The 22,518-nt window shown below is 44.4% G+C and overlaps 1 protein-coding gene across 4 annotated transcripts in view; it reads right to left on the bottom strand.

The window, feature by feature from the left end:
* Positions 1-346: 346 nt before the first annotated feature.
* GATA4 (GATA binding protein 4) overlaps positions 347-22,518 on the bottom strand; it is a 152,380-nt gene continuing 130,208 nt past the window's right edge. For all 4 annotated transcript variants that reach the window (XM_078647575.1, XM_078647578.1, XM_078647574.1 and 1 more), the window contains exons 4-7: positions 7,414-7,539; positions 6,591-6,678; positions 3,197-3,330; positions 347-2,856 (exon numbers count right to left, since the gene is read on the bottom strand). In XM_078647575.1, coding sequence (XP_078503701.1) covers positions 2,704-2,856; positions 3,197-3,330; positions 6,591-6,678; positions 7,414-7,539 — 501 coding nt within the window. In that variant the 3' untranslated portion in view covers positions 347-2,703. The remainder of the gene's footprint in view (positions 2,857-3,196; positions 3,331-6,590; positions 6,679-7,413; positions 7,540-22,518) is intronic.

Genomic DNA, 22,518 nt, shown 5'->3' with positions numbered 1-22,518 from the left:
GAATATTCATGGTACAAACTGATTTGTGGCTATTTGTGGGTCACCCAAAATTTGAGGGGGTTAGGCGAGAGCATTCACAGGTCTCACATTTAAACGTTTGCTTCAGATCTGCTCCTGGAGCTTCAGATCTCATCTTCACAATAACTATAAGTCACATGCTTCTTCATAGCATCTCATTTGTGCCTAAATTCCTGAAATGTTTTTCCAGTTACATTGCTTTGAAGAGAATGAGCTGGTAACCATAAAAACAACTTATGTTGTAGACATACAGATGAAAAAGGTTTTACAATCTCACCACATTTTAAAGTGGTTTAATTACCTTTGAAACATCACACAAAACAATATAAAAATTCCCCCATCAGATTTTTACTTAGCAACAATAAGAAGAGAAAATCAGCATTGACTACCTCGCTCCAATCCATAAAATACTCTTCCAATTAGCGGTATTACAATAAGTCAATCAATTGTAATGTTAATAAAACCTCGATTTTAATTACAGCTAATAGTGTGTACGGGAATTGCACGTTAACAAAGAGGAGAACAATCACAAATGCCTTGCATCTTCATATGAACCCACAGGATCTGCTTCCAACTTCACTCAAATGTTCCATACGCAAACGCTTGGGGTTATATTGCATTACTGGATTAGATCATTCCCCCACCTAGTGAGAATCAATATCCTCGGATTTTCTCTGTTGAATAAGTATTTGTATTCTTCAAAGAAATTCTGCAAATGGTTGAGAGCTTCCAACAGATATTAAAGGTCTTGCCATTCTTGTGATCTTTTGCCATACAAACCTTGACTGTCTTTAATAGAATATTAAAATAAAGACCCAATAATAATGACATAAAGATGTAGATAAAAAAAATAAGGACTATAGAAAAATATCAGTTAAAAATCCTGACCTGCACCATATCCAATTTGTAAGCTCTTGTCCCGACATATATTATGCATGGAATTAGAATTTTAATTTAACCTAGTCTAACTGGTGAATAATGTGTTTGAGTGGATTTGGACATTTTCAACTGGTCAACATTTGCATGGACTTTATTTTTACAGTTTGCATTTCTGATTCCTTCATTTGTTGCCTTTATTTTTTAAGTGTATATTTTTACAATGAACTCTGTATTTTTTACTGCCACATTTACCAATATCACACAGTATATATTAGTGAATTTATCTTCTAGCTCTGGCTCTATGTGCTAGTTAAAGAAGTGTTGAATACAGCCCTTTAACACACAGCATAAATCCGATGCCCAGTTGTCAGTACATCAAATGTAGTGTTTTAAGCTCTTGACGTGCTTCATTTGTCTTAGTAGATTGTATACACGTATTTTGAAATTGTCCATTCAACTTACAAATGAAAATCAGTTTTAGAGGTCTTCAACTTCTAGAACAAATTTGAAAAAATACAACCTCTTAAAATACACTTGATGAAATTTTCTCTATCACTCATTCATTGTTTTCTAGGACTTTATCACAGGAGTGGAATAGATATTTGCTACATGCTAAGTGATATTCTAAAAGCTGCCCTGTCCTCTTTCGAAGAATTCCAAAGAGAGGCAAAAAAATGGTCAATGGGCCTGTCTGTTCTTTCTGAAGGAGTCATTGATTATCTATCATTGATGGAGAACACAACGCCTTGTCCTGGATGAGGTGACCTGAGCAAAACGTCATTTGAATGTACAATATCCCAGAGTTAATAATGATAGTGAATTGATGATTCTTGAGGCAAATACAGTGACCCTCCAATATGATGCAATACATTATGGATGGCATACATGTAAGTTATAGTTTGAACAATTCGGTGTTGAAACCAACCTTATTTAAATAAAAGGATGTAGCCAAGATGTTTTATGTGTTACAAAAGCAGACCTAATAACAAAAACTAGAAAACTTCTTAATAGTACTTTATACTTCCAGTGAATTTCAAGAGTCTTTTAAAATACACCTTGCACTGTTTTGTCTTGTATTGTCCTGTATATCTGTTTTCTTACTTTCAAGCCCAACCTTGGTTATATGTGCTCATTTGATGAAGCTGTTTAATGTATTACTAAATTGAAGGGATTTTCAGATCTGCTTGTGAGGGAACCATTGAACCACAGTGGCCTTATACCGGTGCCTCGGGCATGGCTTTTAGAGCAACTGAATGAAAGGTCCTGTCCTGGCCTGTCAAACTTGATTTTTTCCAACCATTTTCTGTAGCCAGCTTCATGAGATGCAACATTAAGTCAGTTCCGGCAAGACATAACCTCTTCTGCACGGCATATATGATGAGTCCTCCAAATATACTCATTATAAGAAAATATGTCCAGTTTGACAATAATCACCCATTTTCATGCCTTTCTGCAGTCTCTATTTTTTCCCGTTTACACACCTTTCTGTAGTCTGAAAGCGCCAGGTTCTTGGGTAGTGACGCTGATTATGAAACCGCTTTTTGGAACATACTTTGGATTGGAGACTTGGATTGTTTTGACATTGTTTTCCTTTCTTATATTATTTTTCGAATTCAATAGTTTGCATCCATGAGAAGTCTTCATAAAAGAGTGCTTTTTTTTTTTTTTTTGCAGAACTGCAGCTTACACCCCTCAATAAGACAAGATGAACAGAGGTGAGCACGGTGTGTTATCGAGGAGCAGGCAGATGAACCTGGAGTCTGAAAGGGATGGAGTACTTTGCACAACTAGGTTCTTGCTTTGGGTTCAGGCTAAGACCATGTTGTTCCACGAGTCATGCTTGGAGCTGGTTTGTGGGGGCGTACTGGCAGCTGAGTGGTGTCCCTGTGGCGAGAGCTTCAGGCTTGATAAAGAAGGGTGTGAAGAATCCATATGCCATGAGATTGAAGAAACAGAATTCTGGAAAACAAAACGCAGGACAAGCTATTAAGCTATATGATTATGGGCAACAAACAGAATTACAAAAACAAGGGATTACACATGTCTATGCATTTATGAATAAGGTGTGGCGCCGCGGCCAGGGCGACTGACGCTGGAATCTGGGGACCACGGTTCGATCCCCGGCTCCGGCGGCAGGTTAGCCCAGCACCATGTGACTCTGGGCAATAGCTCGCTTAATCTTCCCGACGGCCCCCCAGCGCCTAGAGACCCTTACGGGTGATTGTGCGCTTTACAAATGTGGACTTTTTAGTTCTATCCACGCTCTGAGTAGTGCAAGCTACTTTGGGATCACTCATACCTGAGAAATAGGGTGTCCGTAATGAGATGAGATTTCTGGTTCTGTCTTTATTGGGCGCAGGTCCTCTGTGGTGGCATTGGAGGTGGTGTAGCTGGTGGTGGGCGTAGATGTGAGGCTCTCACTGTTGGTTGATCCTAAATAGAAATAAAGCCTTAATACACATATTGGTTCTAAACTTGTTCAGCAGCAAGACAAGATCAAGGATTGACAATAGAGATACGTTACCATACAGGAGTTAAAACATATTGTCATGAATCAGTGTCTGATCACACAGAAATGCGATAGAGTATATTTGTTTGTGGAGGGTGTAGGGGGTGAGGGGCTCAGCCACAAACAGGGTAGTATACTTCCAAATAGGCACCCTTGTTTTTGTTTTTATCTGTTTATTGCTTTTTGTTTACTTACTTTTACACTCTAACAAGCATAGGAGTATTAATGAAATGGTACATCATGCTATAACAATGCACATTTTTTGCTAATGTTGAATGTTACAACAAGAACAGGAGTATCTGAACTGGCTGTGGCGGCATTTGCCGGTGGTGCGAGTTCAAGTCAGTGTATCAGACAACATCCATTAATGGGAAACGAGCGGAAGACAATCTTACAGCCAGGTAGGGCGTGAGTACATCAGCATAAAACTAGACACCCTTGCTTACGCATTTCCTTTGCATCTTGCATGGCTGACTTAAGGTAAACCTTTGAATGATTCTTTGATTGTTCTTTACTATAATGTATAGAACACTATGGGGCATATTATCAAGCAGGGCGTTAAATTATCGCCGTTTTAACGGCAGGAAACTGACGCTAAAGCTGCGATAATGGGCTTGATAATATGCCCTGGAGAATTCCAATAGAAGCCCATGTTCACACCAGAACATGGGTTTCTATTGGAATTCACAAGGCCATATTATCAAGCCCATTATCGCCGCTTTAGCAGCAGTTTTCTGCCACTAAAACGGCGATAATTTTTAACGCCCTGCTTGATAATATGCCCCTATATGTTGAAGTTTCTACTTACCTACATAAATCGGAGGTAAATCTTAGCAAGTAAGCTTTGTGTAACACCCTTAATTTTGGAAAATAAAAGTTTTGCCTACAGGTCTTTTTTGGCAGAATGCCTTGGTCACAAGGTCTTTCTGTAAAGATATCAGGGCCTGGGGAGGTTGAAGTTAAAGGATCTATGAATGCATTCATATGTAATGCAAACAGAGTATTTGGCACTTAATTCTGCTCTCCATCTTCACCACTGAAGACCAGTCATAGCCAGTGAAGGTAAGCATGGTAGGCCAACTCCCTCCACCCCGCGCCCTGCAACCGCACCACCGCCTCTCCGCACGACTGCACATACCTGCACCGGCCACAACTGCTGAAGGCTTTGGCAGGCAAGGCCCATGTTATATTTGAAAGTATCTCTGAGACCAACCATGTGTTGCAAGTGTTTTTCGAAATGTATATTCTGAATATGCACCACTGAATAGTTAGAACCCAGGAGCTTGGGAGTTAGACAGTGGTGTGCAATGCTTATGGCTAGGATAGATTTTTGGATTCAGCATTCCATTGTTTGTTGTTCCTTGTTTACTTGAGAAGATGCTACCTTCAGCGGGCACCATACTCTAAAAGTATTATAGCCCTTCTTCTTTGGAATATAACGATTGCTAAAGTCCCTCTCACTCATTATAGGCTCACAGAGGGTTGCTGTATCTGTTATTACCCTCAACAACAAGGTTGTAAATATACCTTGTTGGAATGTGTCCTGAAGGTTTTGCATGCTTGTGTCTTGTGTTTGCTATGAGGCCTTCTGAAATCTTCTAATTGCCAGTATAGCCAGTGAGAGTTCACGGCCCTAGACAGAGTGGTACCTATTTAGGCAGCCTGTAATTTAACCTTTTTTTTTGTGTATAAATTTAGTTTCGGTTTCTCGTCCCCAAATCTGCCCTTTAACAATCTACTTGATATCTGGTCAAAGCTATAAAGAGAATTATGGTTCTCATGGTCTTGCCTCAACTACTTACTTCAACAAGCATTGGCAATGCCAATAGGTAAGGCTTTAAACTAATGCTGAATGGTAATGTGATATTTTACAAGGAGCGAGCATGGGAATGTATATCTATTTGTGTGGAAGCAAAAACATGTAGAATCATTTTGATGTAGGTTAAATGGTCAGGTGACAGTTGCGCTGTCAAACCAGACTTGAAAATCCATGTAGGTTAATGACTGCCCTTCTACCAGCTGTGCTGTTGCCAAAGAAAAACACCGTAAATTATCTAGTTATGTGAGACACTTTAATAGCTTTACAATAGCGTTTGTAAGCCCCTGAAAGTTTAAGCTCAGGCAGCCGTATAAATAAACAAAATTCTAACAAGAAGAGGGCAAATCCTTTTTTGTGGAAGCACACAACTTCTGCCCATTCAAAACATGTACTCCTGACTCCCAACATGTAGACAGAGCCAAAGCCCCCCTCTAGTGAAGTTTACATATTTCTCTTGCAACAACTGCACTATTAAGCCAGACCATGACAAGCATTGGCAATACAAATAGACCTGACTTGAAAGGAGTATTGTATGGTAATATGAAGCATTACAAGTAAATAGCATAGGGATGGGTGTGTATTTATGCAGAAGCAAAGAAACTGTAGAATAATATTGGTGAAGGTTAAAAGGTCAGGTGACATTTGCACTACCAAGCCAGATCTAAACATCCATGTAGGTTAATGACTGCCCTCTTACCATCTGTGCTGCTGCTAGAGAAAAACACCATAAATTATCTTGTTATCTAAGACACTTTTATAGCATTACAATGTCATGTGTGTGCACCTGAAAGTTCAAGCTCAGGCAGCTGGATAAATAAACAAAATGGTCACAGCTGTGTGGAGGGCAAGCACTTATTTGTGGAAGCACACAACTTCTGCCCAATCAAGACAGGTATTCTCAGCTCCCAACATGTGGGCAGACCAAAGCCCCTCTCCCGGTGATTCTCACATAATTGTCTTGTGACTGCTGCGCTGGTAAGCCAGACCATAAAAAACAGGAAGCCCACTGTTATTGTTTTGCTGTTTTGAATACATTACTCAGTTTATGGAAATTGAACTCTGTAGCAACATTTTAAAAATGTATTTGCCTTAAAATTGAAAAAAGTGATGCCCATTTTGGTGCATGGCCAAGATTGATTATCTTATTATTGAACCTTGTCGGTAATTGGAAAGTGAGCATAGACATACAATGTAGTGGAATGCGGCCAGAGCAAATGTCACTGATTAAGATTCATTCAAGCCTTTTAATTCCCAGTTATTGCCTTTCACAATGGCTTTGAAAAATGGTAGGAATGGCTACTGTAGTGCACACCGTTGCCTTTTACTTAGTTAATCTCTCACTCTTACTTAGTTAACCTCTCTTACCTGTGGACGTATTGGACTTGTTCAGATTCTTGGGTTTCCGTTTCCTGGTCTGAATTCCCTCCTTTTTCATTGCTAGTGGCCTTGGCACCTAGAACCAAATGCATAGCTGTCAGTGTGCTGAATTCAGCTGATACAAATGAAATAAAATCGTGGACAATAATACAACTTGGACAGGTAAAACAAATCCTTCTCCCTCTCCTTTAGGAGGTCTACTTGTGCTGTCCACCAACAGAATCAAATTTTGACCAACTTTGCTTTAGTATATGTGACTCTTTTTTATATCTTTTTTATCCCTGGCATCATAAAAGCATTGACATTCATTTGTGAGTTCCTATCCTGATCATCCTGAGATGCTGGTAGATGTGGCTTCCCTTCAGAGATGTATTGCCCGCTCACCAACACTGCTATTGTCCTCGCCCTGCATCTAGAAGATTTATTGATATCTCCCCCTTAGTAGACCATCTCTGTAGTGTCTTAGGTTGAGTTTTCAGGACTTAAAAGAGAAGGCACACTACTCTTGGAAAATTGCCACTTTACCAATATTACCACTCCACTCCCTGATTATCTTAGTGGCTCTAGAATTTCATACTACCTTCAAAACCAGATCTGCCATCTCTGTTCAAAGTTATATTAACAAATTTGTGAGCAAGACTGATACCTGTGGAAGCTAGAGCCCTGGTGACCTGGCTTATGCTTTGTTTTTTGTAGCTGGAAGTCTTGCAAATAGCAGAGATCCTACTGAGATATACTGAAACAGGGTGTCCCTGGGAGCAGGCAAAATATGCATTTGGTTCATGTGAACCACAAAAAGAACATAACTTACCCCATGCAACTTCATATACAGGCCACAGGCGTTACAGACTGGCTCGCCCTCTGCGTTTCGGCGCCACAGAGTGGTGATAGTGGTATGGCAGTTGGCACAGGACAGTCCGACGCGACGGGAGGCAGACTGCAACGAATGGATAGAAACATATATATCAGCAAAGAATTAATAATAACATCTCTCAGTAAACCTCTTTCTCACCTTAGCTTCAGTTGAAGGACTATTAAGAATTTATTTTTGCAACCTTGATTGAAGTAACAATTTATCACTGCCTTTCCTACAAATGAGGCCGCCGTGGACACCTGAGCGGGCACACAGATGCTCCTGGGCAGCATGTACAGATGAATGCATTCTTGGTGCCCTAGGCCAGTGGTTCTTAACCTGTGGTTTGGGTACACCTGGGAGTCCGTGAAGCCTATTCAAGGGGTCCATGACAAGTGGCATCATTTTAATATAGAAGCAATCCAACATTTCTATTACAATTTGCATTTAGGTTTTTAAAAAATATTTGTGAATTATATAAAATATTTCATCATTTGGGAATCTGTTTGATGAATGCTTGTTTTTGTATTTTTTGAGTATTGGTTTGCGTTCAAATCATCGAAAATGACTAGGCCAGGGTCTGCGGGTTCCAGTAATGACTTAATGGGGGTTCCCGAAATTCCATTAACGATTCAGTGGGGGTCTCCAGGTCCCAATATTTATTAAGTGGTGGTCCTCAGAAGTGAAAAGGTTAAGATTCACTGTTAGGCAATGGGGTTGCTTTAACGGCTGGTAATGGTACTCTGGTACCCCCTTCACGTAATAACCTAACCTTGTCAACATAATGTGCATTTGTAAAGTGCACGTCTACCCTGAAGGGTATCTTGGTGCTGAATATTGTTTCTCAGCTCAGTGGTACTCATTTTATTGAGCTAGGAAGGATGAAAGCTGATTAGACCATCAAGATTATAACTTGGGTCCATGAGGTCAGTTCCATGCAGTGGATGCATTTGTCCATTGAACCTCCCGACCCAGCTCACAAGGCTTTTCTGTATGGTATTAGCTTCAGAAACAACTAGTTTACCTACTTTTCTTTCAAAAAGAGCTATTTCCTCCCCTCCTACAAGTTCTAGATACTTGTCCTGGGATCCTACTCTCAACTTATTTCCTTCCTAAGGCTAGGCATTTCCTGTGTTTACTTATTGCTGGATAGAATTATTTAACCTAAATGCCCTCAACAAGTAATCCCTAGGCAAACTTTTATTACACGAGTTTACAAACATACTTTTTTATTTACACCTGTCAGCAAGTCACAGAGTTAGACTATGGAGTTGACTTAAATGTCGGCGGGAGCCCCGTTTCTCTGCCAGGGCGATGGACTAAATTGCTCAGTATCACTGGCCTGAATTTAAAAATGACAACCAAGCTGGTGGCCATTTCTACAACATTGTCAAAAACCGCTGTGACGGTGGTTCCTGTCAATGTTGTTCGCAGTTTGGTGCAGGGCTCTGTCAGCATGTCAGATCCTTGCACCAAACTTGTTTCTTTTTTATTAGAAAAAAAAAATCCTGAAGCATGATTTCTTTTTGGAAATAAAAATATAACGCCCCTTCACCATGAGAGTTACCTCTCATGGCGAGAGGGACATTGTGTTGGCCTGGAGGGAGCTCCTTCACCGTTGTGACAGAGTTCCCTCTCTCCCAACAGTTAAATCAGCCCCTTAGTTTGCGTTGGAAGCTTGGGAACACCATAAACATGTACACTGGTGAGCATTCCCAAACTCCTGCCTGACTTCTTCCCACCCTGGCGTTCAGAGTAAGCTTACTCTGAACGCCAGTCCGATGTAATGAGGAGCGCTCTCCGATGTTTGGATATATATCAACAGATCAAGTGAATTCTTACTTTCCACTTGGACAACTAATGGAATATTGAGCGAGCTGTATTACAATTTGATACAGCGAATTTTTCTTCCTGCGATACGGAATAGTTGGTAATTTTGGAATTGAAGGAACATCCTGATAGCCCTGAAGAAGTCAGAGATGCGGGTGCATCGTTATTGACGAAACACGTGTTGGCTTTGGATGAATTGTTGAAGATTGCCATATATGACGGTAAAGAAGATTTTATCTGATTTGACGAATAAAATCACCATAAAAGATGATTGAATGGACTTTTTTATACTGGGAGTAAAGTTGTGCTCAGGACACTGTTTCTAATTTTCAATTTGGACTGGTTTACTGGTTCATATCAGGGGATACAAGTGGCTGTCCCTGTCCTTGGGAGCACACTGTGATTGTGGATTGTTTCTGATTTGGGGAGTACAAATATTGTCTTTTGCGCAAGAAAGCTTTGCCACTTTTCTATTTTTCTGTACTCCTGGAAATGTTGTTGAACCGCAGAAACTAGGAAAGGGCACTTTCAGGTGAAGGCAGACACCTCCGCCCATACCTTTCTTACTTCCTTCGTGAATCGCCCCTTGGTGTGTGTTAGCCCATGTGTTTAATCTGTTGTGAGGTACTTTGCCAAAGCACACGGAGCTGCTTTCAAGCCATTCATTAAGCAGGGAGACAGCCTAATGGGCAGATGTGCCTCTGCCTTGGATCACATCCTCTCAGGCAGCTGAGGTGCATTTGGCACAATGCAGGGTCCAATAAGCATTATGTGTTTGTGTGCATGTGTAGGAGTGCTTGTCGAGCACTTAACAGTTCCCCTTATGCACTCCCCAGACCCTCAAGCCTCCACTTGTCTCTTGTTAGCAGAGCACTCATTGCTTGAACGTTTGATGCCAGGAGTGTTTAGTTTAGCTATGTAAATAAGAGTGAAGCATGTTTTGGGAAAAGTCAGACTACCTAATATTGTTAAGCATTACAGACAAATGACAGCACGTGACCACCCATAAGCGACTGCTGTTCATTAGCAGCAAGTCCTGTAACTTCTCAAAACCTTCTCAACACTATGGCCCGCCTTCTGAGTGGTAGCGACAAGCTGAGTCAGGATTACAAGTCATCTGCACGGGTTATTACTGCACTCACTTGATTTTCCTAAAATATGTTTGCAAGGATTAACCTGGTGAAATATATCCCTGCACAACAGCCTGAAAATCTGGAGTTAATTGTGGAAATCTGTTAGAAACACAGATTTCCACATTAATTTCCATTTCCTTAGAGGGTTACTTGAAATAGTACAGTAAATTTGCATCTTGGATTCATTTATTGCTGCAATATCAAGAGGTTTGGGTGCAAAATTACTGATGCAGTATTACTGCAGAACTTAGAATGACCCTGTGAGGCCCTTCTCAGAAATCCTGTATTGGTCGGTAATGGGAGTCATCAGCCAAGGAGGGTTTCTGCAATGTGTGCTAATACCACGTGCAGTGTCAGTGCAACCACTGAGCTTCGAAGGACACATTTGTCAGATTCATCCTGGCAGAATATGTCTTGAGAACATGACCTAAAGATTGGGAAAGACCTGCAGAAATCAATGTGGAAAGAGAGATTCCTCTTCAATTTCCCATATCTTAGGACATTGCTCATGAGAAGGCCAAATCTTCCCCCAGCACAAGAAACCCCTCGGGGACGAAGACCCCCTCGTCAACTACGCCCCTTCATTGTCCCCTCTCGCTCCACGAGGTCTCGTGAGACATGCAGCACTACAACTTCATTGTGCCATAGATCGGCATACTTCGCTCAGGTCTATCATTGGTATCTCATCTCTGATGCACTGACACAGCAACACAGCAAGCTGTCAGGTGTGCCCTGCATATGACCGATCAAAGTGATCCTTGGCTTCTGGTCTTCCTTGATTTCGTCTGCCTGCGACAATGTTCATCCGCACTTTGTACCCTCTCTTCCTATTGGGCAGACAGGATACAGTCTCCACCTTCTTTCTAGCCAATAGTCAACAGTATCTTGAGTTGAACCTTTGCAAATTTTTCATCTCCCCTTTAAGTATTGAGCTCCAAAAGTCTCAGTTCTTATCCAAGTTGTGTGTAATCTCTTCATGCAACCTCCATGCTTCCTTCTGGCTGCACAACGGGGCACATGCATCATTGAAGGATTTTGCACTTCCTAAATTGCGAAAAATAAGGAATCGCAATTTAGGAATTGCAAAATCCTATGCATCAAGAAATCCTAAAAGTTTTTAGGATTTCTTAATTTTCGGAAATTGCGATTCCTTAATTGCGAATCGCAATTAAGGAATGGCATTACATTGATTCCTATGTGCCTAGAGGCCCATCAATGCCTTTTTGCAAATTTTTCTTTTACGAATGACATTGTGTTGATGCATTGCAAGGGTGCTGAGGGGGGTCCAAAGGACCCCCCCCTGCACCCTTGAAATGTTTGTTTAAGTGCAAGTTTCACACACACCTGTCCAAAGGACATGCGTGTGTGTAACATGACACTTTCCAGAATGCATTTTTGTGCTTTTTTTCAGATTTTCGCAAATTAACACGAGGGTCAACCTCGTGTTAATTTGCACTTCCTATTTCAAAATTCGCATTTTTTTTAAAATTCATGCATTGCATTTAAGGAGTTGCACAAATGCGATTCCTTAAATGCATTCGCATTTTTAGGAATTGCAAAAAATGCGGATTTTCAAAAATTGTTTCATGCACCCCAAAAACTTATTTAGGAAGTGCAAACGGCCGAATTTACCGATTCGCACCGTTTGCACTTCCTAAATAGGTTGATGCATGTGCCCCAACGTGTCTACCAACACCAGTGTGCAAAGAAGGCTCCCTCAAGATGTGATCGGTGATCGGCAACCGATATGCTGTGACCGAGACACTTTTTTGGACACATACCAATTGTGTGGATGTCTGTGGTCTATCTCAGCTAAATTCTACCAAGTATGGGCTCATTTCTACCTCTGGGGACTAGTATCAACAAGAGAACGCAAACCAATGCTGCCCATCATGCAACGCAACAGATATTCCACCCGAAAGTCCGATGGGTGCCAAGTCCTTGGCTTTCATCTTCGAACTGTGCCTCTCCATCAAACAGCAAGTAAAAAGTCCCAGATGGCTTGGTAAAAAACATAAGGCTATATGGGGTCAAACGTTTCCTTACAGCCTGCACATACCACGTCACTGTGCAATCTCGTACCAAAGGAACAACTAGCATTTCTCGGAGTGTGGGGGTGAGGCAGTTTTATTTGCACTTACCGGTGGGGCTAATAATGAAGGCATGCATGAAAATGATTTGTAATTTGGAATCAGGATTTATGGATGTATTTTGATTATCAACTTATCCAAGTGAGATATTGTTGAATAATACCCAAAATGAAATATAAAAATAATATGTGTAGCATGCATCAATATATTGAGACATTAAGCAAATAGGGCCAGATGTGCGACCATTCCATTTTGCGAGTCTCTAATTGCGAGTATTTGCGACTCACAATTAGAGACTCACAAAATGTGATGTACTAATGTGTCTCAGACACATTTAGCGATTCCCCATGGGTCACAAATGACCTACCTCATCAAGTTGAAATTTGCGACCATCTGGAATGGCCTTATAATCACTGGGATGGTGGCCTGCTGGGGTCAACAGACCACCAGGGCTAGGTCGCTTTTTAAATAAAGCAATTTTTTAAAATCGAAATGCGGCCCATTTTCCTTAAAAGAAAACAGGATGCATTTCAAAAATAAAAATGAAAAGCTACCTTTTCATTTTTTAAGAGTAGGTATGGTGGTCTGTGGGGCCATTGTCTGCTCTCAAAACATGTTGGTCCACCCATTCACAAATGGGAAGGGGTCCCTTGGGGGCGCCTTCCCTTTTGAGAATGGGTTACCACCTCCTTCACAGAGGCAGTAAAATATTAATGTTTTGCGACCACATTCCGGTCGCAAAACATTCATACATGCCTCTGCGACTTGCTATTAGGAAGGGACGCCCTTGAAATGCCTCATCCTAATACCGACTTGCAAACCCTATTTTGTGAAAGAGTAATAGGTTACCGACTCACGAAATAGGGTTAGTACATGCTAAAAACAATTTTAGCCATTGCAAACAGCCCTATTCTGCATTTGCGACCGCTAAAAATGGTCGCAAATGTGGCCCATAGTGCGCGGAACTCGCATAAAAGTGATGGTGCACGGGGGAGTATCCACGCTGTTTTCATGGACTTGTGTGTGTTCATGGACAGAGAACATACCACATTGCATACATTAAACTGATTAAATGTATGAAATAGAACTAATTATCAAGTTCGAACTAATATGAGTGCATCAATTGGATTTGTCTGTGAAGAATTTTCTTCCTCATATTTGGAAGATAACTCTAGGCCATGTTCTTCATCCACCAATACCCTCTCTCCACCTGACCTACCTATTTATTTATTGTATCGATGTATGAATTACTGGCTTGTGACAGAGAACAACTTTGTAGTGTTAAGTCTTGCTATACTGTTAAGTTGACAGTTTTGGTGACTCATTAGAAAAGCCCATTCCAACATGGGTGCCTTCTTTCGCATCAGCATTGCTGCCTTCATTTGCATGAACCTGCATCTTGTGAGGAGACCAAGTGGGCATGCATGGTGGCCGAGCAGACAGCTGCCCGGTGGATTGGCTCAGGCTTCTGGAGGAGGACGCCTGGTCCTTATAGCAGCCATGCAGCAGGGCTGGGGTGAGTGCAGCGCAGTTCGCAGTCTCTGCCACAGATATTCACCGAAAATCCAAAAATCCAGAAGACCAACTTCCAGACCACAAACTGAGGACACTATGACCTATGTATTGCCTACTAACTGGGGGGGAGGAGAGGGGAGGGGATACGGTCCTCTACAACACTGGCCACCTAACCTAATGTATATGAGGAGATAATGGACACATATGGACCCAGCCTCCTCTTCCTAGAATATGACAAACGTGTGGGCATAATGTTTGACCCATGGGACCCGAAGGTCATTTCTGAACCTGCCGATAGCTCTACTCTGACCCTGCTACTCACATTGGGAGCTTAGCGTATAGGGCCCTCCATGAAGACCCGGAAGACCCAGATGGGGACCTCCCGTCACGGAGAGAGAGGTAGTCCCGGGATATAGGTCAGGACATTACTGGCAGGGAATGGGCGGCGGCACTAGAATACCCCACCCAAGTCTCTAGAAATCCATGACTCCTCCTACAAGCCCACTTCTTACAGAGAGCTTATCTAGGACTAATTCACCACCGTGCCCTTTCAACATGCCCTAAATGCAGCTCTGACCTGGCACCCCACAATGGACCGGCCTAGTGAAATATTAGGTACAGCTAGAATTAGGGACCCTCGATTGAGAAAAATGCAGAGGCACCCAAACACACACAGTTGGGAGGCTTAGCTACTGTCCTTCCACCTCCCTTCAGGCATCGATGCGGACCCCGGTCCCGGCGTGACCCCAGCCTCTGTTCTGCAGAGCTCTAACAGGGGTGATCCAGCTCCCATAGAGTCCCTCTCAGGAGGCTGAACACCGGACATGCGTACTGCTACTAATCTCACACCAGAGGGCGAGAAGCACCTCACCACTGCACTTTACTCTACCTGGGATGGTTTGACATGCCCTGAGAACAGATCCGATTGGCCTTAATAAACTCTGACCTAACTTTTGATCACAACTTTTTTCCAACCAATTGACTTTTACCAACCTTCCTTTCTGAGTACTGGATCCTCCTGTCAGTGAAGGAGGTGTGGTCTAGTGGATACGTTGACCCCTGTGAAGGGAGTAAATCTCTGCTCATTACTTCAGCATTTCAGTGAATATTGTCATCCTGGGCAAATATGTTAACGTATCTGTTCTTCAGTTCACTTATCTACAAAATGATGTGCGTAGATAAAGTCAAAGGGCCTCATTATGAATTTGGCTGCGTGGGAGCGGAATCGCTCAACACCACCAAACCCGTGGTTCAGGCGCGCAACACCCATTGGGCTCACCGGGCTTCAGCCCCCCCCCCCATCGTGTGTGTCAGCCCGGGCTGACACTGCTTCGCGGCTGGCGACGTCTAATTGCAGCCGCACCCGAGTACTTCACAGGTCTGTAAAAGACCATTTAAATGTAAATGAGGCTTTTGTTATGTTTTTAGCCCTTCTTACAGCCACTCTGGTTACGGCTGGAAGAATTAGCCCCCCCCCAAATCTTTTTCAGCCCCCCCCCCCCCCGGAATTTGGCTCTAGTTGCCCGCCTGCCGTGGTTAGACCGCCCGCCAGATTAGGAGTTTTCTCCTGTCTGGCGGGGGTTCTTTGGCAGTGCCTAAGAAATAGGCAGCACAATGAGAACGTCAAACTCTGTATCTGCACGGCATGGACTGCTGCAGTCAATGCCTTGTAGGTACTGGGGTGCATGCACACAGGAGGGGGGCACTACAAGTACCCCCTGCATGCTCTCCATGGCACAGAGGCACAAGGAGGCCTTGTAGGGCCCCCTTTGTTTGAAAAGTATGGCGGTGAGGAAACTCGTAATATGATTGGTGATGGCCCCAGGGTGGCCTGACTGCCCTGGTTGTAATAGGGCGGTTGGAAGACCGTCACCGCTGTGCCCCCACGAGTCTGGCAGTCCGTGGATCGCCGGACTCGTAAGAGGAACAAAATTACAATATTAACCTGGATTTTAAAAAACTTTCACAAGACATCCAATAAAAATTGCCAAGTGACTCCTAACTCACATGTGTGGTTCTATCGTGCAGTGTAGACATGCTCCTGTGCCTTGGAGGAACAATTTCTTCAAGGGTTTGACCCGTGCTTGGGTATAGTTAAATTTAGTATTTGGTTTGTAATTTGGATTAGGGGTTTGATTAGGTCTACAAACAATTTCGGATTAAGGTGAACATTATGGGTTAGAATATTATAGGTAGTGTTATAATTAAGGCCATGGTAAGGGTTTTGAGATGTGTTGTTATGGTTTCTTCATAATTATCAGTGCAAAATAAAAAAAGGCACTTTGGGTGATTACGGGTTATTCATCATCGCTATTTTGCATCTATTTCCTCATTGTCGTACTCATTACTCAGAGTGGGGTACTTACCAGGTGTAATTGCCTTCGATTCTGACAGAAGAACTTAAGCATATCACCTGGGATTAACTCTTTTATGCCTTTTTCTGACTGCCCCCCTCCCCCCCCCCCTCCCTGTTTCCAGAGATGGCCTTCCCTTGCGATGTCTCGGGGCCGAGGGTCATAAAAGGGGAATCGGGAACAGAAAGTGCGTTTCCAATGTCGGTGAGCGAAGTCACTTTAGTGTAGTCCCACAGATTAGATTGCAGCACCTGAACCGCTAGGGGGCAGCAATGCCCGCAGAATATGCCCCAACGACTGTTTGCCTCTCTCGACAACTAAACATCAAAGCGGGCTATGAAACAGTAAATATAATTAATAAGAGAAATCTAAGGTGACAGCGTACAATAATTTTTGACAGCACGTCTTAGATGATGTAGCACCTCGCTAACCACCTCCCCAAAAACTCGCATGCCCTTTTTTTCGCTTCGTATACTAGCTTTATTGTAAGGAAAAATTTGAACAGAACATAATTGTGAACATTTCTTTTATAGGGCCACATCTGTTGCCATCTGAAATGTTTCGCCTCCTTGCAATGTTTTACATAGAAATATTTTGGGGGCAGATTTACAAGCCCCTTGCGCCACATTTGCGTCACTTTTCCAATGTTAAAAGTGACGCAAAAGTAGCGCAAGAGGCTTGTAAATCTGCCCCTTGGTGCGATCCATTTAAAAGCCTACGGAATATGTATCAAGCAAATTGGCATTCGCAAAGGCCGAAATTCGCCTTTGCGAATGCGAATTTGCTACATGGTATGTATTAAGCAAAATCTGGTGCAAAATAAGGAATCGCAAAATTTGCGATTCCTTATTTTGCAATTGCATTTAAGGAATCGCAAATTTTGCGATTCCTTAAATGCAATGTATGAAGCAAAAAAAATTGCAAAATGTCCTTAAGGAATCGCAAATTACCACCAACTTCTAGTTGGTGCTAAGCTGCGAATTCCTTGAAAAATGCAAATTTTTGGATTTTTCAAAGTGCCATGTGACGCACATACATGTCCTTGGGGCATGTATGTGCGCCACATGTGCACCCATGCATATTTCAGGGGTGCAACAGGGTGTCCTTTGGACACCCCTGCACCCTTGAAATTATTCTCAATTTGCGATTAGCAATTTGCTAATTGCAATTAAGGAATTTTAAGAAATCGCAAAAAAATGCAATTTTGTACATACATACCCATTTGCGATTCTCAAATAGCGATTTCTTAAAAATCGCTATTTGAGAATCGCAAATGGGTATCTTGATACATATGGCCCCTAGTTTCCATTTTACAAAGTTGTGGTTTGCTCACAGTTATTAACATTTCACGTAATAGTTATGAGAAAATACTGTGTCATTTTGCTAAACCCAAACTACATTATTTTGCACAGAGAAGACGAGGGGTTATGTTTATACTGGAGCATAACCGTTTTCTTTTTTATGAAAGCAGCAGAGGTTAATTAAGGGTGTGTAAAGTTAATTGTACTATAACAACACCTGTTATTTACAGTATTTAGAAATTGCATTGTGTTATGAAGCGCTTTATAACACGAATTGTTAACATTATCGTTATTGAGAATTAATTTGGAACAATAAGGTACATGATCTGTAATTTTTGAATATGAATGCACTCTTTTTCCAACTTTTATTGGGCAAAGCTAGTCGGATTACATTCCATAGTTGGCGGTACAAAGATGTAGATCATTACTATGTAATTTATGACCCATGCTACCTGATTACTCTAACTGATTACTCCTTATTACTCAGGTTGAGTTTTAATTAGGCAAAACGGGGGTAATCCAATAGAATGATGAGGGATTTAATGTGTTATTATGGTGTTTTATTTGATGTTTATATGCTGTATTGTAAGTTTTAATTAACTGAACAATAAACTTGTATTTACTTGAGTATTAAAATAAAGGCACTCTGGGAGCTCTGGTGAGTTATGCTACACATTTTGGGCCTATTAAGTAAAGTGGTGGCTCCTCCTCAATGGCGGATGAGCGTCGCCCCACTGCCTGGCTCAGAGCCAGCAAATGTAAAATAAAACAAGGTTCTTGCATCGTTTTATTTTGCTTTTTTCCAACTCAGAACCAGCGCTGCAGGGAGTGGCGGGGCCTAGGTATGGGAGGGGGAGGAGGAGTGCTATGTGCACTCCACTCCCTAAGTGCACATATGTGTTTTGGCCGGCCGTCTCAGGCCAACCAAAACAAACATGCGCACTTAGGTTTTCTTCAGCCCAGCTGCATTGAACAGCCGGGTTGAAGAGACCCTGTAGACTCCTTGGTCTGAGCTGGCGTCTTTCCTGACTGCTCAGACCAATCCCCAATAATGTATTTCTCCCCCTCCCTAACCCCGACCTCACCCGCCCCACCACCACCACCCCCTGTTTATGGCGGCCACCGGTGATTAAGAAAGATTTCAGCGAGTCCTCCTAGGTGAAGCAACCATCTATTTGAGAAGAATTTGTACTGGATCAAGGTGAGACGTGTTTTCTGGTCGTATGTCTGAGCACATATTGAGTGGAAAAACAAAGAAAGTTTCCTGTGTAAATAAAAAATATCATCTACAAGCAAAATCCACTATTAGACATGAACCAATAGCCAATTACAAGATGTAAGTGGAAATAACTAATGCTTTTTCTGTACCAGTTATTAAATGTTCAGAAACTCATACTCCAGAAACTGAATCCAGAAGTTAACAAACAAGCTACTGAGTATCTCAAGCTGCTCCCATATCTCATGTATTCTGTTTTGCAACTTTACAGCAAACAATCTTGCATAAGGTTGAGAAGAAGGGTGTATGAGTGATAGAAACTGTCCCTCTCCTGACATGTGCCGCCCACATCAGCCATTGCTAAGTCTTGCTACATCAGGGCTCAAAGCAGTGAGAGTGTTTTCACAACCAGCTGCAATAGTAGGGAAAGGTCCTGTGGTGGGCGAGGTCAGGGCTTCGCACGCAGTGAATATAGACAATAATCAGACACATACACTATAGTAGGAGGTGTGCCGGAAAGACCCCGAGCGGTCTTCCGCGCTTTATTATATACCTCGGGGCGGGCCCGTCCCGAGGGTGGGTGAGTGCGTGTGTGTGTATCGATACATTGTTGTTAAGAGGCCGGGTGGCTCTCTACATCCCTCCTTCAATTTAGTTCATGTGTAAACTGTCCGTGCACAGGATTAAGGGGAAGTGCACACAAAGTCTCTGAGTCTTTGGCTCGGCCCTGGATGGGGCCGCAAGTGGTATCTGTGGTGGTGGCGGACAGGAGACCCAACAGCCCCAGCCGGGGTCGTTGCTTCATCCCGGGAGGAAGAGGTGTACCCAGGTGTTTCACTTTGGGGTCCAGCAAGCTGACGCCTGTCTTCCTTTGACTGGTCATGGCCCTGGAGGGGCACTGAGTGCCCAGTGGCACTTTCGTCGTCCTGACCACCTGCGCCGGCATCGATGACTTCATCAGCGTCCCTGGGAACGCCGTCCGACGTCCCTGTTCTTTTAAAGCAGGACACATTTCGTGTGACGGTCTGTTGGCCGAGTCACCATTGTCCCCCGAATCTTCTCCACGATCCATCGTTCCGGTTCAAACGGGGTTCTAAATTTCCACCCAGGGTGTCGATCTTGTACCACTACGGTGTCTCCTTCCTGCAACCCGGGGTGTCTCGCATGTCTCTTTCCACTTGCTTTCTGGTTCGTGACAGTTCTCCGTGCCTGGATGGCGGCACCGTCTCTCTCTTCCGGGGTCCACGTAGAGGACGCAGGGATGTTGCCTCTTGGCGCCCTCTTGAACAGAACATGCGCCGGCGCGCATCGGGTGGTGCTATGTGGAGTCTGTCGGTATGCACTCAGGAATTGGTCCAGCGCGGCTTCCGGATCTTTGCCATCGTTGACGGCGATGCGGAGCGCCCTGTTGAGAGTCCGCATGAGCCTCTCCACTTCGCCGTTTGCTTGCGGCCACAACGGTGTGATCTTGCGGTGTTTTATCCCTAGTCCATCCAGGTATGCCTGCAATTCTCGCCCTTGGAAAGGGGGTCCGTTGTCCGATTTTACTTCCTCTGGTAGTCCCATAGTGGCAAAGATGTGGTCCAACGCCCTCTTGACTGGTCCAAATGCTGTGGAAGAGAGCAGTTCCACGACGGGGAATTTCGAAAAAGAGTCCACGACCACCAGCGTGTGTCGGCCGTCTGGGAAGCTCCCGAAGTCTATGCTCAGCTGAGTCCAGGGTGTTGTCGCCGCTTCCTCGGTGATGATTGGGGCTGGGGCTGGATCTGACCCCGTGATAGTGCAGGCATGACAGGAGCGCACCATCTCATCCACCATACGATCCATGGCTGGGAACCATACCTTGTTGCGTAGCCGGGCCTTTGTCTTGGCTGCTCCCTGGTGGCCCATGTGGGCGATCTCGAGTGTCTGTTGTTGGAGGCTTGCAGGTACCACGATGAGATGTCCTCGCAATATGACGCCTTCATCACCAACGCTCAGCTCATGGCGGATCTGCCATAGCTGTTGTCGGGCATGGCTGATCTCAGGTCGCAGACCATGAGCTCCCTCCAGAAAACGAGTCCAGCTTCCAGTTTCCAGGGCTTTCTTGATGCGGGTCAGGGTCTCATCTTCGGCGGTGGCCTCTCCGATCTCGGGCAGGGTGAGAGTCTCTGGACAGGCGGCCATGGACACCATGTGGACGAACTCCTCCACTACTTGACCATCCGCCAGTGGGGTAGCTCTTCTGGTCACATCGGGGTGCCTGGACAGATAGTCTGCTGGGTTGTGGGCGCCCGGCCGGAAGACCAAGGTGAAATTGTAGCCTTGTAGCTGGACGGCCCATCGTTCAATTCGCGGGGGAGCAAGCCTGGAGGATCCAGCGAACAGGGGCAGGAGCGGCTTGTGGTCGGTAACGATGGTAAAAGGTTGGCCACAGAGATACAAGTGGAAGTGGCGGCAGGCCCACTTGATGGCTAGCGCCTCCCGCTCGATTTGAGCGTACCGCGTTTCAGTGTCCGTGAGGGCCTTGCTCGCGTACGCGACGGGCTTCCATTCATTCTGGCCATACTCCTGCAGCAGAACAGCGCCGAGGCCTACCGGACTGGCGTCCACAACTAGCTCGGTCTTCCTGCGTGGTTGGAAGTAGGCCATCGTGGCCTTATCCAGGAGGCTCGCCTTGATTTCTTGGAAGGCTTGGTTCGCCGCGCACGTCCACTCCCATTCTTGATCCTGCCTTGTGAGTGCGCGAAGGGGCTCAGCCAGATCAGCCAGGTTGGGTATGAACCGGCCACAGTATGTGGCCATCCCGAGGAAGCTCCTCACTTCGGTGGGGTTCCTGGGCGTGCTGGCATTCTGGATGGCCTCCGCCTTCCTGGGGTCAACCCGGAGCCCCTCGCGCGTGAATCGGTAGCCGAAGAAGTCTACGGCTTCCTGGTAGAATGAGCATTTCTCTCTGTGGAGGGTTAGGCCGTGGTCCTGCAGTCTTTGGAGGGTGGCCCTGAGATGTGCATGGTGTTCCTCCAGCGTATTTGAGTAGATGAGAATGTCGTCGCTCAAATTGATGACTCCACTCAGCCCTGACAGAACTTCCTTAATCGCGTTCTGAAACACCTCGGCCGCTGACGACACTCCGAAGCTGAGTCTCTTGTATCTCCGAAGTCCGACATGGGTGGAAAAGGTCGTGATGTACCGGCTGCTTGGTTCAAGTTCTAGCTGGTGGTACCCCGCGTTGAGGTCGAGTTTGGAGAACCACTTCGCCCCGTTGAGGTCGGCGACAATGTCGTCCATGGTGGGCGTGATGTGGCGCTCCCTTTTCACTGCTGTGTTCGGCAATCTCATGTCGACGCACAGTCTGATGGCGCCAGGCTGCTTGGGCTTCGGGGCTACCACCAGTGGGGACACCCATGGGGTCGGTCCTGACACCTTCTCGATAACGTCAAGGTCTTCGAGCTTCTTCAGCTCTTTTTCCACCTGAGGGCAGAGGTTGAACGGCACCCTTCGGTGTCGCAGGGCGACTGGACGGATGGAAGTGTCTATGTGCAGCTTGACCTTCTTGCCCTTGAGCTTTCCGAGGCCGCTGAAGAGCGCAGGGAATTCCTCAAGCATGATATCGGCGTGTGATTGGTGAACTTGGTTGGCGAAGAA

The sequence above is a fragment of the Lissotriton helveticus genome, chromosome 6 (genome assembly GCF_964261635.1).
Source record: "Lissotriton helveticus chromosome 6, aLisHel1.1, whole genome shotgun sequence".
NCBI classification, from domain to species: domain Eukaryota; kingdom Metazoa; phylum Chordata; class Amphibia; order Caudata; family Salamandridae; genus Lissotriton; species Lissotriton helveticus.
This window is presented reverse-complemented; position numbering and strand designations above follow the sequence as displayed.